A 13406-nucleotide genomic window follows, 5' to 3' on the forward strand; every position below is an offset into this window, starting at 1 on the left:
CAGTGACGACGCAACTTTTGCATAATTATAAGTATTGACATAGAAATTGTCCATTACTGATTACAAAAATTATATAGAAGATGCTTTTTGAACAACTTGCATGAAAAATTTGGCCAAATTAAATCTATGCTTTATCCGTATTGTGAGGTTCATTTTTAATTTGAAGTTTCGAGAGTATGGTTCTAGTCATGTTATTAGTATTTTGTTATTAGTATTACATATATATATATTTACTCGGGTATTAGTTTTTCTCTTTATAAGATAACGCAAACTTATTCTCAGCTATGGTCAAAAAAGTTTGATTTTAGAGGCCGCTTCAAATCTTCAATTTCAGTTTTTTTAAAACTTTGTTTAACAAATTTTAAAATTTTTAGATCCTATGGGGATTTATAGACAATAGATAAGGCTATTAAACGTAAAAAAATAGCATAGCTGTATATGAGATTTGAAAATCGATTCGGATGTTTAAATATCGGACTATATACAATAAATTCCTGTAATTTTTGGTAAATATGGCCGACAAATAAATATTATTTCGATATGGTACATTGAGTATCCCCATACATTGCAGAATTTGACATATGAACTAATAGAGTACTCAAAAACAACTTTCGAGGATTCATTTTTATTTAATACCTAATCCTTCACCTAAAGATTGGCCCTTATTATAAGTCAAGTTTGTACGTTTAAACCCCATTGGCAGATCTCATATAAAAAAGGCCTTAACTAAAACAAAAACTATCAGTAAAACGATAACTGTAGATGTTGAAAATGGGGGTAAGTCATTTTTTAAAGAAGAGTTTGTATAAGTATGTATAACCAGCAAAAAAATGAACTTCCAAAGAATGTTATGTTATTCTTTTGGAAGTACTTCGCTTTATATTTGCTAAGTAATTATATAATAGTTAGTTCTGTCGAAAGTTTTTAAAAGGTTGTGGGTTAGGTAAAATAATGGACAAATTTCAACTATTTTAATAGGCTTCATTTTTGTGACAAAATGGTCCAAATTTTATCGAAACCTTGTAAAAATTGTGTCATGTAATCTACGCACAAAGTTTACATGGACAGTAACTGAACGGACGGTATATGTACATTAAGTGTATGATCAATATTTTTGTGCGTTGCAAACATCAGCACAAACCTATAACACCATTCCCACTATTGTAGTGTATATAGCATGAGAACTTTTGCACTTTTAATACATATGCACATCAATATTTACCAATATATTTTCTTTTATTTAGGCACTAGGAAATCTTTATTTTGTACACAATAGTTTAAAAGTTGTGAAAATGTGGAATTTTCTTACACATAATTGGGAATCAGCTGAAGGAAAAAACATATATTCCGGAAACATAGAAACCATATCAACTAAAGAAAAATCGAAATTCCCGCAACATTTTTTTCCTGAGGTATGTATGTTTATGTATATAACTAATACAATCAAATATAACTTATTTTAACAGAGCTCCAATACTTATACAAATAATCTTCCAAAACATTTTTAGAATAAGGAACCGAACAGTGTTGCCATTTTGGTTATTATTAACCAAAATTGTTTTTTTTATTTTGCACGTGTACGTGTGGATTATTTTTCGTTTTGGTTATTTTTTGCAAACAGTTGTACTAAATGCTGCAAAAAAATCTTTGATCACTACCCAGCAAAAAATAATTGATGTCATACTTTACAAACGTCATCTTAATCACATCTAAAATACGATTATATATATTTCGCTTTTATAAACCAAATATTTCCTTACAAATGAAAACCCAGTTAAAAGTGAGGAAAGAGATGTATAAAAGTTACTACAAATTACATATTCGAAGTACATCAAACTTTGGTGAAAAACCAATGAAATTAACATAAGTATGTCATTAAACGAATTCGGTTTATTTTTGACATCCAAATATCGGATTTTTATTGCATCTATGAGTAAGATTAGAATAAGATAGTTGTCAAAAATGAACAACATTCCTTCAATGACATTATATAAATATATTTTTTTTATGCCAACCATCAAAAAAAGAGAGAAGTATATTGATTTTATCATTCCATTTGTCTCACATCGAAATATTGGTCCTTATTAAATTCTAAGAAGATCAAGCTATGTCCGTCATTCTGTCTATTGAAAACACGAAATTTGCCAGGCTATTTAAAGTTAGCCGAGTTTGTTTGTTATGGGCAATGGGCAATATCGGCCAAAGATTTCACCTAGCTCCCATACAACTTGAAAGCTTTTTTAAAGCCGAAATGTCTTTATCAATTGACCCTACCCTAATTGACAAAAACATTGACTCTACTCTACATATGAAGCCCTTTTAGAGAATTACTTCAAAGCTCATAATTTGCTATAAAACCTCAATATAGCAACAAACTTCAACATAATCGAGTTTAAAAGAACTAAACTTTTAGGTGAATCGGTCCATAATTAAGCTTACCCCCAACACAACTATGTATATTTATAATCCTATATGTTCTGTTAACCGAATCTGAGTAAATTTCTACTTTAAAAACTAAATCGTATAATTTTACTCGTTTTAAAAACGAGCACACAAATCTAGTTGAAAGTAAATCGATTTTAATTTTATTCAAATAAAATAAATAATTATTTTTTACATTTTTTCAATATAATTGTAACTTAATATGAATACTATGGGCATTTTAAACTTCTTTTCATTTAAAATATGATTATTTTTCTGAATTTTCCGTTCAAATAAAAATTAGACATGAATACTAGTATAGCGGCGAAATTCAACATAAACAATTTTTGCTGGAACAAAAATCTACCTACCAAATTTGATGATGATTGGAACATAATTGACCCAACCACATATACAAGTACCATTTCTGAAAATGAATTTATAACTTTAAAGTTTCTAAAAAAATCATGACTTTAAAGTTCATATAAAAATTAAAACATGAAATAAAAAAATTTTTTGATTACTTTTTTCTAAATTTGGTTATTTTTATTCGAATTTTAGTTAGAAAAAATGATTGTTGTGGCAACACTGGAACCGAATGACAACTCCTTTAAAACAAAATATCAAATTTTCTCCCTAAAAGAAAAAACATAAATTGAAAGAAAACTTAGTAATATTAACTGAAAAATTACAACATCCTTAAATAACACAAAGATTCTCTCATTTCCTGTTTACAAGAAATGCTCAAATTTTTTAAAACAATCATACAAAATTTACTATCACGAAGCGGTCAATGTTAGATAATTACACACAATTACTAAAGTATACATACGGTGCGTAATATATATGATTTGACGAAAAAACGAGCAAAATTTACGGTTTATACTAAAAAAATATTTATTAATAAAAACAAAATAACGCAAAATAACATAAAAAATCAATTCAATATCTTCCCTGCGGGGAAGAGAACTGACACGAAACTTGTCACGCGCTAGTTCTAAAGTGATAGGGACCGGTTCTAGTTCTGACACTTTATATGGAGGGGACTTGTCACTTTAACATGGCGATGTCCTACGAGGGGGTTAATTGACACCTTTTTCATACTCTGTGACATGTCACGGAACTTAACTCATCGAACCTGTGTAATTTCGGAAAATATGAACCTACCCCAGTTATTGTCCCAAATGAATACGTCGCTGGTTCAACTTAAAAAACTACTTTCATGTGAGTTTATTTGATACCGGTATTATATATTATTACAAGAGAACTGACGCAGGTCTGACCTTTAAGACTTATTCTTGAATAGTTTCAAATGCACTCACCCAAGATTAACTTAAAATAACTTATATAGTACCGGTACTAAAAGGACCTATCATGGGAATTACACTAAGTATATACATATACACAAGATTACTTTTTATTTTAAAGCAGCTTAATTTTATTATCTTTTATTTCAAAATAAGAAAAGTGATAATAAACCGAGACTCCAATGTAGCTTTAATTTTGAAATTAGTTTTTAATAAAAATAATAAGTTATACGAACTCGAGGACATTTGTTTTAAAGTTATATTATGTAATTATTTCCAATATTATGTATTCTTTGGATATCATTTTCAAGAAATAATATATATTTGTAAGACACATGTGTATGTATAATTACCTTAAAATATAGTTGTTACTATTTCTTAAAAATTATATAAAACAATATTGAAATATTAGAAAATATATAGTACATAGAATATAATATTAAAATAATTAACCTCGAGTCGAAAAATTATTCAGTTTTAATATAAAAAAATATTGTAAGAAAAAAGCGAATTTTTAATTTATAATAAAAACTAAATATTTTTTAAGGAAAATTAATATTACAAAGTAAAAATAAATTCATTAAAAATTTAACTTTAAAAAATTTAATTAAAAATTATTTCAGACTTTAATAGAATATTGGTTTTAATAATATAAAAAAATATAAATTACGTAAATTTAAAAATTAAATTTTTTTAATTTAAAAATACTATAGTTTTATAATAAAAACTAAATAATTTTTTATTCCAAAGTTAAAATAAATTCATTTAAAACTAACTTTAAAAAATATAAATTAAAAATTATTTCAGTTAATAGAGTATTGGTTTTAAAAAAAATTAGAAAATACAAATTACTTCAATGTTAAAAATTACATTTTACGGAAATTGGATCATATATAAAAAAATTAATTATCTTGCTTTTTCTTTTAAAAATTTTTTTAAATGTCGCTTTTTTGTAAGATTAAGTGCTCTTCTAATTCTTCCCTCGATGTCATCTATTTCTGGGTTAGCTCCTACTGCATCTAAAATTGATAAATTAAATAATATTATTTATATTATTTAATAAAATAAACAAATATATAAACTAATTATTTAAAATTAAATTAGTTATTTAATTTGAAAATTTAAATAGACATTTATAAAATAATTTGTTTATAATGGAAATTATTATTATTGTTATAATTAAAAAAAGTATACCTTTTATTGCATTGTATATGTTTTCGAAATTCTTCAACCTTTTTTTTCCATGAGTCCCATCTACATTATATGTGTATAAAAGTTCTTCAGAAATGATTAAGCCTATATTTTTCACAATATTTTTTCTTATAAGGTTCTTTGTTGTGTAAAATCGGAATTAATAAAAATTTGTTTTGGTAGGGAAAAGATAACATTTTATTTTCTATTTCATCGATGGAAAATTCTTCTTCTTTTGATAAATTATAATCTACCAAAATAATGCCCAACTTAATGAAATATATTGGACTTTTAAAAAGCTGCATTTATTGACAAATCTGCTTCCTAACACTGCATTTTTTTCTTTATTAAAACCATTAATTTTTAAAGGTATTTCCGATTTTAAGTAGCATATATTGTCAGGGCTTTTTGAATTAAATACAAACCCACTTTTACAATAACTTACAATTTTCTTTTTTTCTTTAAATCCCTCATCTACTTTTTCAACTATTCTTTTTTCGTTCTGAATTTTATTAAATATTTGTTGAATTATTTTATTAGGTTGTTTAATATAATTTTTTAAATAATTTTCGAAATCATACGCTGAGAAGTTTGGTAGAATACCAAACTTCTTCACACATTCACCTAAATGTAAAAGATTGTGAACGTTATGGGAAATTGAATTCTCACCAAATACAAATGCAAAGTCTTTTACAAATTCCTCTAACATATTTTGAGCCACATTAATATTTTGTTCCAAGTTCTTTTGTGCCGACAACAATCTGCAAGCACAATGCAAAAGGAGATACTCATGATAAACCTCATTTGGTACATTTTCTTTAAAAATAAGTATTCTTGTATACAGTAATATTTGGCGAAATTCTGTTGCTTTAAAATTTGCTATCTCCACCAAATTTCTAGGCCGACGAACAAATTCTTTTGAAATAAAAGAATGTAATGATTCCAAATGCCTTGAAATTTTAGAAATTTGGTCCTTCGAAATATTAAACTCTAGTTTATTATGAACTATTCTTAACATCATTTTTCGCATTATGCCTAAATCCACAAGGTGCATACTTTCTATTGCCACTTGACTAACCATTTTGACTCCTAAATCCTCCAGTGGAGTTCTTTGAGAAAGAAATATATTCAAATTCTATGCCATTTTCAATTAAATTTTTCATTTCGAAAATAATCCTGCAAAATACTCGGTTATATCGTTTGGTTTATTATTGCCAAGATAAATTCCAATTGGAAGTATAGAAATATTTTTAATATTTACAACTCGCAATAATATTGGCCACAACTGTGTTCTGGAGCTTTTAAAAAGCGGCAGTCCGTCGATATTTACATCGACTATGATTTCTTCGTAGTTCGTTACCACGGAACCAATTGATTCCAATTGTTTCCTAACACCAAAATGTGAATATACACCTGGCGAGACCTGCTTTATCAAAGCTTTTTCCCTGTTGGGTATTAGTGTTTTCATACTAAGAGGAACTTCTAAATTTTCTTCTTTAAGTATAGCCAATAATTCTTCAACTGATTTTCTACTTGGTCTATTCCGAATAATCCATTCCTTCAATTTTTCACTAAGAGAACTACTGATCTCATTGTCCACATTTTCAAATGCTGCCGCTAATTTTTCAGAATCTATATGATTTATTCCACCACTATTTTCTACACTTTGCGCTTCAACATCATTCAATTGTGGACAAATTCTCTTTTTTTCTGAGAAATTAATCTTCGTATATGCCTGTTACTTACACTTCCACCACTCATTTTATTTACCTTTAAACTTTAAATTTTATTAAATGCACACAATTTTTAATTATTTTAATATTAAACATACAAATACACTTTTACTTCTTTAATTTAACTTGTTTCCACAGCCAAAATATGAAACCGAATGACAAAAATAAGGGTGAGTTTGCAAATTACTCTAGTCCCTATATGTACTTTACAAAGAATAGACAAATACACATCAACATTACAAACAAAATCACATAAAATGGTTTTTCTGTTCATTCGTAAATAATGTCGAAAGTGTAGCTTTTCTTTTATTGTTCTTTATTATTCTCATTGTTTTTTGTTTCTCTCTAGTAGATCAAAAGCAGGAGAGTATTTTTTTATGAGAACTAGAGTATTTTATTAAAGCGACAACATGTGTTTTTTTTACTGTCATTTTTTTAAATCGTATTTTGACTTTTAGTTTACGATGAATCTCATACATAGAAAATAATACCAAATAACAGCTGTGCTATTGACTTCGCCTTATTAAATTGTCCTCGATAAACGTAACTCAAAAAATTGTTTTTTATTTATGTATGGTAAGCAGTAAAAAAGAAAACAGGTTTAGTCGAAAAATAAACAATAAAAAGTTCTTAAAGAAAAATAGCGGTAATTTACTTTTATTTTTTTGTAGTTTGTTGTGAAAAATTGTATTTGTTATTTAAATTTTTGTATATTTATGTATGTATATTGATTGACCATTAATTTATTAGAAATATTATTTATTTGTATTGAAAAAATTATGTAATTAAATTAATGAAACATTAGCAAAAAATTGCATAAGATGCAAATAATTATAATTTTTTTAAAATACAAAATTTACTCCACATTCGTAAAAGGAGAACATGTCACTTAACATGTCCAAAAGTCTCAAGTATTTATCTATAGATTTAAATCAATTTGCTAAAACAAAATTTATTCAATATTTGTCACCTCCTAGGCTAACGCCATATTAATGTGGTGTTATAATTATGATAAATCATCATGGACAATTTTTGTGTCAGTTTCTTTAAACCAATCAGAAGATAGGTCTAGTTTTCACTTATCACACTTCTGTACTTTTTATAATAATACTATTTTCACATATCACGGGACAGGTACTTTTGGTTCAATTGATACAAATTTCCCGCAGGGTTAGGAAACTTCAATTATATTAAATTTCACATTATCATAAATTTACTTAAATATACATACAGTCTTAAACATATATTATAAAATGTATTTTTTAATATCGTGTGCCTCCTTTGGCTTCCAAAACAGCTGACAGTCTAGCAGGCATTGACAATGCTAATTTTTTGGTCGTTTCTGCTGAAATTACCATTCTTCAATCAACGCCTGCTTCAATGTAGGGATGGACGTTACATTCCTTTTTTTAACCGCTCGTTAAAGGTGATCCCATAAATGTTCTATAACATTTAAATCAGGCGATTGTGGTGGATGCTCTAATTGACTTTTAACATTGTATAGCAACCGTTCTTTTACTATCTTCGAGGATTGCTTAGGATCGTTATCCGGCATAAATATGCCATTTCCCTCGAGTCCTAGTTTTCTCACGCTGGGGGGTAGCTATTCTTCAAAATGTCAATGTACACGGTCTTATCCATAGTTCCCTCAATATACCTTAGACATCCAACACCACCTGTGGCCATACACCCCCAGACCATTAATGATCCTCCACCATGTTTAACTGTAGAATTAAGGTTTTGAGGTAGGAATTCCGTAGTGGGGTTTTTCAAACTTTGGCACGTCCATCTCCTCCGGAAACCATAAACATACACTCGTCAGTAAATATAACACGTTTCCTAAATGTAGGATCGCTTAAGTGGATATTTTGGTATTTTTTGCGTACTCTAATCGTTTTGTTATGTTTACGGCTCTGAGCAAAGGCTTTTTTCGTGCAACTCTATCTATATTTTTTAATGCAGCGACGAACTGTTTGAGTACAAATTTTAATTCCATGACAGGACTCCACTCCGAAACAAAGACACAAATTGTATTTTCATAAAATTCTTAGCGGCATTTATAACGGTATAACAAAAAAAGTTCGTATTTATACATATGTAACATTGTAGAAATGCATTTAAAGTGTTTTATGGTTGTATTATGTAAATGCTGACAGAAATAACACAAAAAGTGTTGTTAATTCATAATTTAAGAAAAAAAAAACTTAAAAAAAAACTAATTAAAAATATTAGATTAAGAAATGTAATTTTATTCATAAAACAAAATTGGTCGGCCGTATGTATACTTTAGTAAAACGTGTGCATAATAATTGCAATCAAAGTAGCAACCAATAATAAATAGGCAATCAATAATAGTTGTGTTTTGTTGCTTAAGTTCAAAGGCAATTTTATATAAATTTTATATTTTTAAACGTTAGGAGTTAACGTGTAAAATTATACAAGTGAATTTTAATGTCGTGGAGTGCTATCAATTCAATAATAAAAAATAAAAATATTAATGTCTAAAATAATATTTTAATTACAAAAAATTAAGAAAAAACAACCTATTTCAAGAAATTGCAAATAATTTTAAGATTTAGCTGATTTTTTCTGTAAGGTGATGCCAAGTCAGGTAATGTTCGTTTTGTTGCTAACTTTGAGCGCTAATATTCGAAAGAATAGACCAATTACATGTACCCACATACCAGAGTTGGGGGTAGTGCACTAAATTTGCAGTTTCCATTAAATGTTAGTGATAGTGCAAAATTTTCCACTATCACTAATAGATATTTAGTGGTGAGTTGAAAAAGTACAGCCTCATTAAGCAATAGTGGTAGTGATAAAAATTTTTTTCACTAAAATTAATTTAGTGATAGTGAAAAAACATTTTTTTACAGCTTAGTGCAAATTTTTTTCTCCACTAATAGGATAGTGGAAAAATATAATCATTCACTAATGTTAAAGGAACTCAAATACATATCATTATATTAAATTAATTTATACTCTATTACATTAATTAATTAATACTAGTTTTAAAGTAGTAACAAAATTAAAAGACAAAAGGAAATAGTAATACAAAAAAAATATGGAACTTTTATCAATATATTAATATAACGAATTTAATTAAATACATATTGGTACATATATTTTTCTTTAATACAATAAAAATAATAAAATAGAAACATTTTGAACATATGTATTTTCAATTTGTTTGGAATATTTTTATTAACACTTTTTTGAGGTTTTACTGCATATTAAAGCATTCATGTAGTGACTGTTTAACATTTGCATTATTCAATTATAGTGCAAAATTTTCACTACCACTAATGGTTAGTGGTAGTGGAAAAATTTGCACTACCACTACTTATCTAGTGGTAGTTTAAATATGTTTCACTACCACTATAGTGATAAAAAATAGTGGAATATCAAAATTTCGTCACTATAGCGGGATTTAGTGGAAACCTTAGTGCACTAAATATTTACTGCACTATCCCCAACTCTGCCACATACCAAAACAGAATCAAATAATAGCAAATAACAAGAGACTCTAATGAATATACAACATAAATCAGAATCATAACAGCATTGAAGGCAAAATGAATCACAATATTATTTCAAATTAAAGTAAACCTCGTCTGTTAAAATAAGCCTATTCAATCAACGAAAATGAATATTTAACGCAATCATATTAGATAATCACAAAGAATAGACCCAAAAATAACATAAATAATATCAAAGATAACACAATTCCAAGACCAATTTAAACATTTTAAACCCCCAAAAACAGTATAAGGAGTGAGATCGAAAAATTCTTAACATACATATATGTTTATAAAAAAGAAACCACTAAACTTACAGCTTTATTTTTTTTTTATTTGATTCAAATTATTATTACAATTTACAAAAAAAATATTTTTATAGTTTTAATCACTAGTGATGAAATTTTGAACCCTCTTCTGAAACCCTTCCATTAACGTTTTTATAGTGCTTTCTGTCACTTTGCTTGAACATGTAGTCCATCTCCGTTTAAAATCTACCACACTTTTGGACACCTTTTTTGTACTCTTCAATTCTCTTTTAACAAGAGCCCAATATCTCTCCACTGGCCATAGCTCCGGGCAGTTTGGAGGATTTGCCTCTCTTGGTACAAATACCACATTATTGTTCTTGTACCACTCAAGGGCTTGTTTACCATAGTGACAGGATGCCAAGTCAGGCCAAAAATAAGTGGACACATAATGAAGTCTTATGAATGGAAGCAGCCTTTTTTGTAAACATTCCTTGATGTAAATTTCGGTATTTATAGAGCCCGTTGTAACAAATAATTGGCTTCTTTTGCCGCAACTGCATATTTCTTGCCATACCAACAACTTTCTGGGAAATTTTGTCTGCTTTTGGGTCCTAAACTTTTCTTCAACATTCCCTCGAGCATCAGCAACATAAAACTTTTGACCTGGAAGTTGCGAAAAATCTTCCAGAACATACGTTTCGTCATCCATTATGCAGCAAGAATATTTTTTTATAAAACTTGACTTCAATTTCCGCTCTGTTTTTGGCCTCTAAATTTTTAGCAGCGTTCCTGTCAGGAACTTTTTGAGCCTTGTATGTTTTTAAACCTGCATTAGCTTTAACTTTTCGTACCAAATAATCCGAGCACTGAGCTAAACGAGCTGCTTTCCTACCGGATGTGTTGGGAGCTCTTTTGAAAATGCGTTCTATTTTTTTGGCTTTAGAAACATCATGTGGACCATTCCTTCTACCTGAACCAGGTTTTCTATCAACTGACAAGTTCTCCCGGTACTGTTTAATAACATTAGAAACAGTTTGACGGCAGACCTTTGTATGCTTGGCCAACGTTTTGTAAGACCATGTTGGGTTTGGTTGAAAATATTTAATAATACGCACTTTTTTCTGGTCACTCATTTTAATCAGATTAACAAAAAAATTAATATAATTGACATTACACATAATAACTGACATGTTTTTCAAAGGTAACTTGATCAAAAAAAAAAAAAAATCAAATAATACTTTGGTTGAAAAATGTAATGAAAAACGTGTGTTAAGAATTTTTCGATCTCACTCCTTAACATCCCACGAGTTTCTAAATGCAAAAACACATAACATAGTAAATTCCACTCATCAGAGTACATCAAATGAAAGAAGAATAAAAAAACCCATTCAAATGATACTACCATCAAAAAAGTTAATAACCAACAATATCTATATAAATAATGTAATGTAAAATGCATTCATAATGTAATGTAAAATGCATTCATAAATTATAGTATTACAAAACTACAACCAACTCAACTTTACAAATGTTAAAAGAAACGCACTTAGGATGAATCCAAGTAAAAGAGGACAGCAGATTTGAAAATTGAAAGATATGATAAAATTTCCTAGAATTATATACACATACGTGTTCAAAATTATAAAAGGAGTATCATCTATATCAAAGCCCTGCGACAAATATGATAGGTCACTTTTTACAAGAGCCTATTATGAAATATACCTATTAAAAAAACATTCTGACATATTTGTAATTTATTATGGGAAACGGAAGTTATGAATTGAAATATTGAAATTTAAAAAAAAAAAAATAAAATTTTAATTGTAAAAACGTAGATCATGTGAAAAACATTAGGATGTCCATCTCTGCGACAACACAACTTCGTTCAATGAACGATCAAAGGAGACTGAATGAATTTTTAATATGTGTGAGTACGATGTTGTAAATTTAGTAACGGCCGAAAAGCTCGTGGCCGTTGCGAAACATTTCGCAAACGTTTCCAAATGTACAAAACTTTTTCCTGAGAATTATATATAAGCTCATTCCGTTTGTAATTTCTACAATATAATTTTCCGACCCCATAAAGTATACATAATCTGCATCCTTATAGGTAGCGGAGTCAATTAAGCCATGGCAGTTGTCTGTCCGTCTATTTAAATAAGGTAAATTTGTTTATTGTACTTGTTTATAAAAGCAAAGCAGAGCAAGAGTAGCAGAGCGAGAGTAGCACTAATGTGTTGTTATTGGCTAAAAACATGAAATTAAGTATGTGTAGCTTTGGTAATTTTTCGTTTTAAAAAAATAAGTACGTGGAGTCGGAATTAGGTAAGAACCCATTAAAAGGAACTTGTTGTTTATTTTTCGTTTTTCAAAAGGTACTTTTTGAACTTTCTATTAATTGAACCGAAAGACGTGAATTTATATATGTAGATCCCGGATGATATGAGAACACATAAAAGGGAACATTTTGTTACTCTTTCGTTTGTCAAAAGGTACATTTGAATTTTTTGTAATAATGAATCTAGAAACATGAAATTAAGTACAGTGGACGTCCACTAGTACGAATCAGGCCCTTTCGTAGTACCGAAAAATTCGAACAACACATTTTATATGTTTAAATTCAAATAATACACATAAAATTTTGGATTTTATTTATTTTTGTTTTATTTTTCATGAAAAATTACATAACGAAACAAAATATAATAAATGTGTATTATTTCAAATAAAAGGGACATATTTACGTATACGAATTGTTAATTTTGAAAGTATCGTGAGTCCAATGGTTGAAATGAGATATAGAAGGTCTTAAATTTTTATGTTTTTAAAAATATGTCTGCCAAAGACAATTGGCATATACATATACATATGTTCTAAAATGTATTAAACATGTTCAGATTACATAAAACTTTTATTAGAAACTTGATTGGAATATATCACTTTCAAAAACAATTCTATAATTTAAAATTTTCTCTTAAAAACTTAGAA

General features: G+C 28.1%; 1 protein-coding gene across 3 annotated transcripts in view; it reads left to right on the plus strand.

The window, feature by feature from the left end:
- The window catches only part of LOC111684065 (inositol polyphosphate-5-phosphatase A), an 87536-nt gene that overhangs the window by 16064 nt on the left and 58066 nt on the right, over positions 1 to 13406 (plus strand). For all 3 annotated transcript variants that reach the window (XM_046948459.1, XM_046948460.1, XM_046948461.1), the window contains exon 3: positions 1245 to 1412. In XM_046948459.1, coding sequence (XP_046804415.1) covers positions 1245 to 1412 — 168 coding nt within the window. The remainder of the gene's footprint in view (positions 1 to 1244; positions 1413 to 13406) is intronic.

This window comes from Lucilia cuprina, chromosome 4 (assembly GCF_022045245.1).
Source record: "Lucilia cuprina isolate Lc7/37 chromosome 4, ASM2204524v1, whole genome shotgun sequence".
NCBI lineage: Eukaryota > Metazoa > Arthropoda > Insecta > Diptera > Calliphoridae > Lucilia > Lucilia cuprina.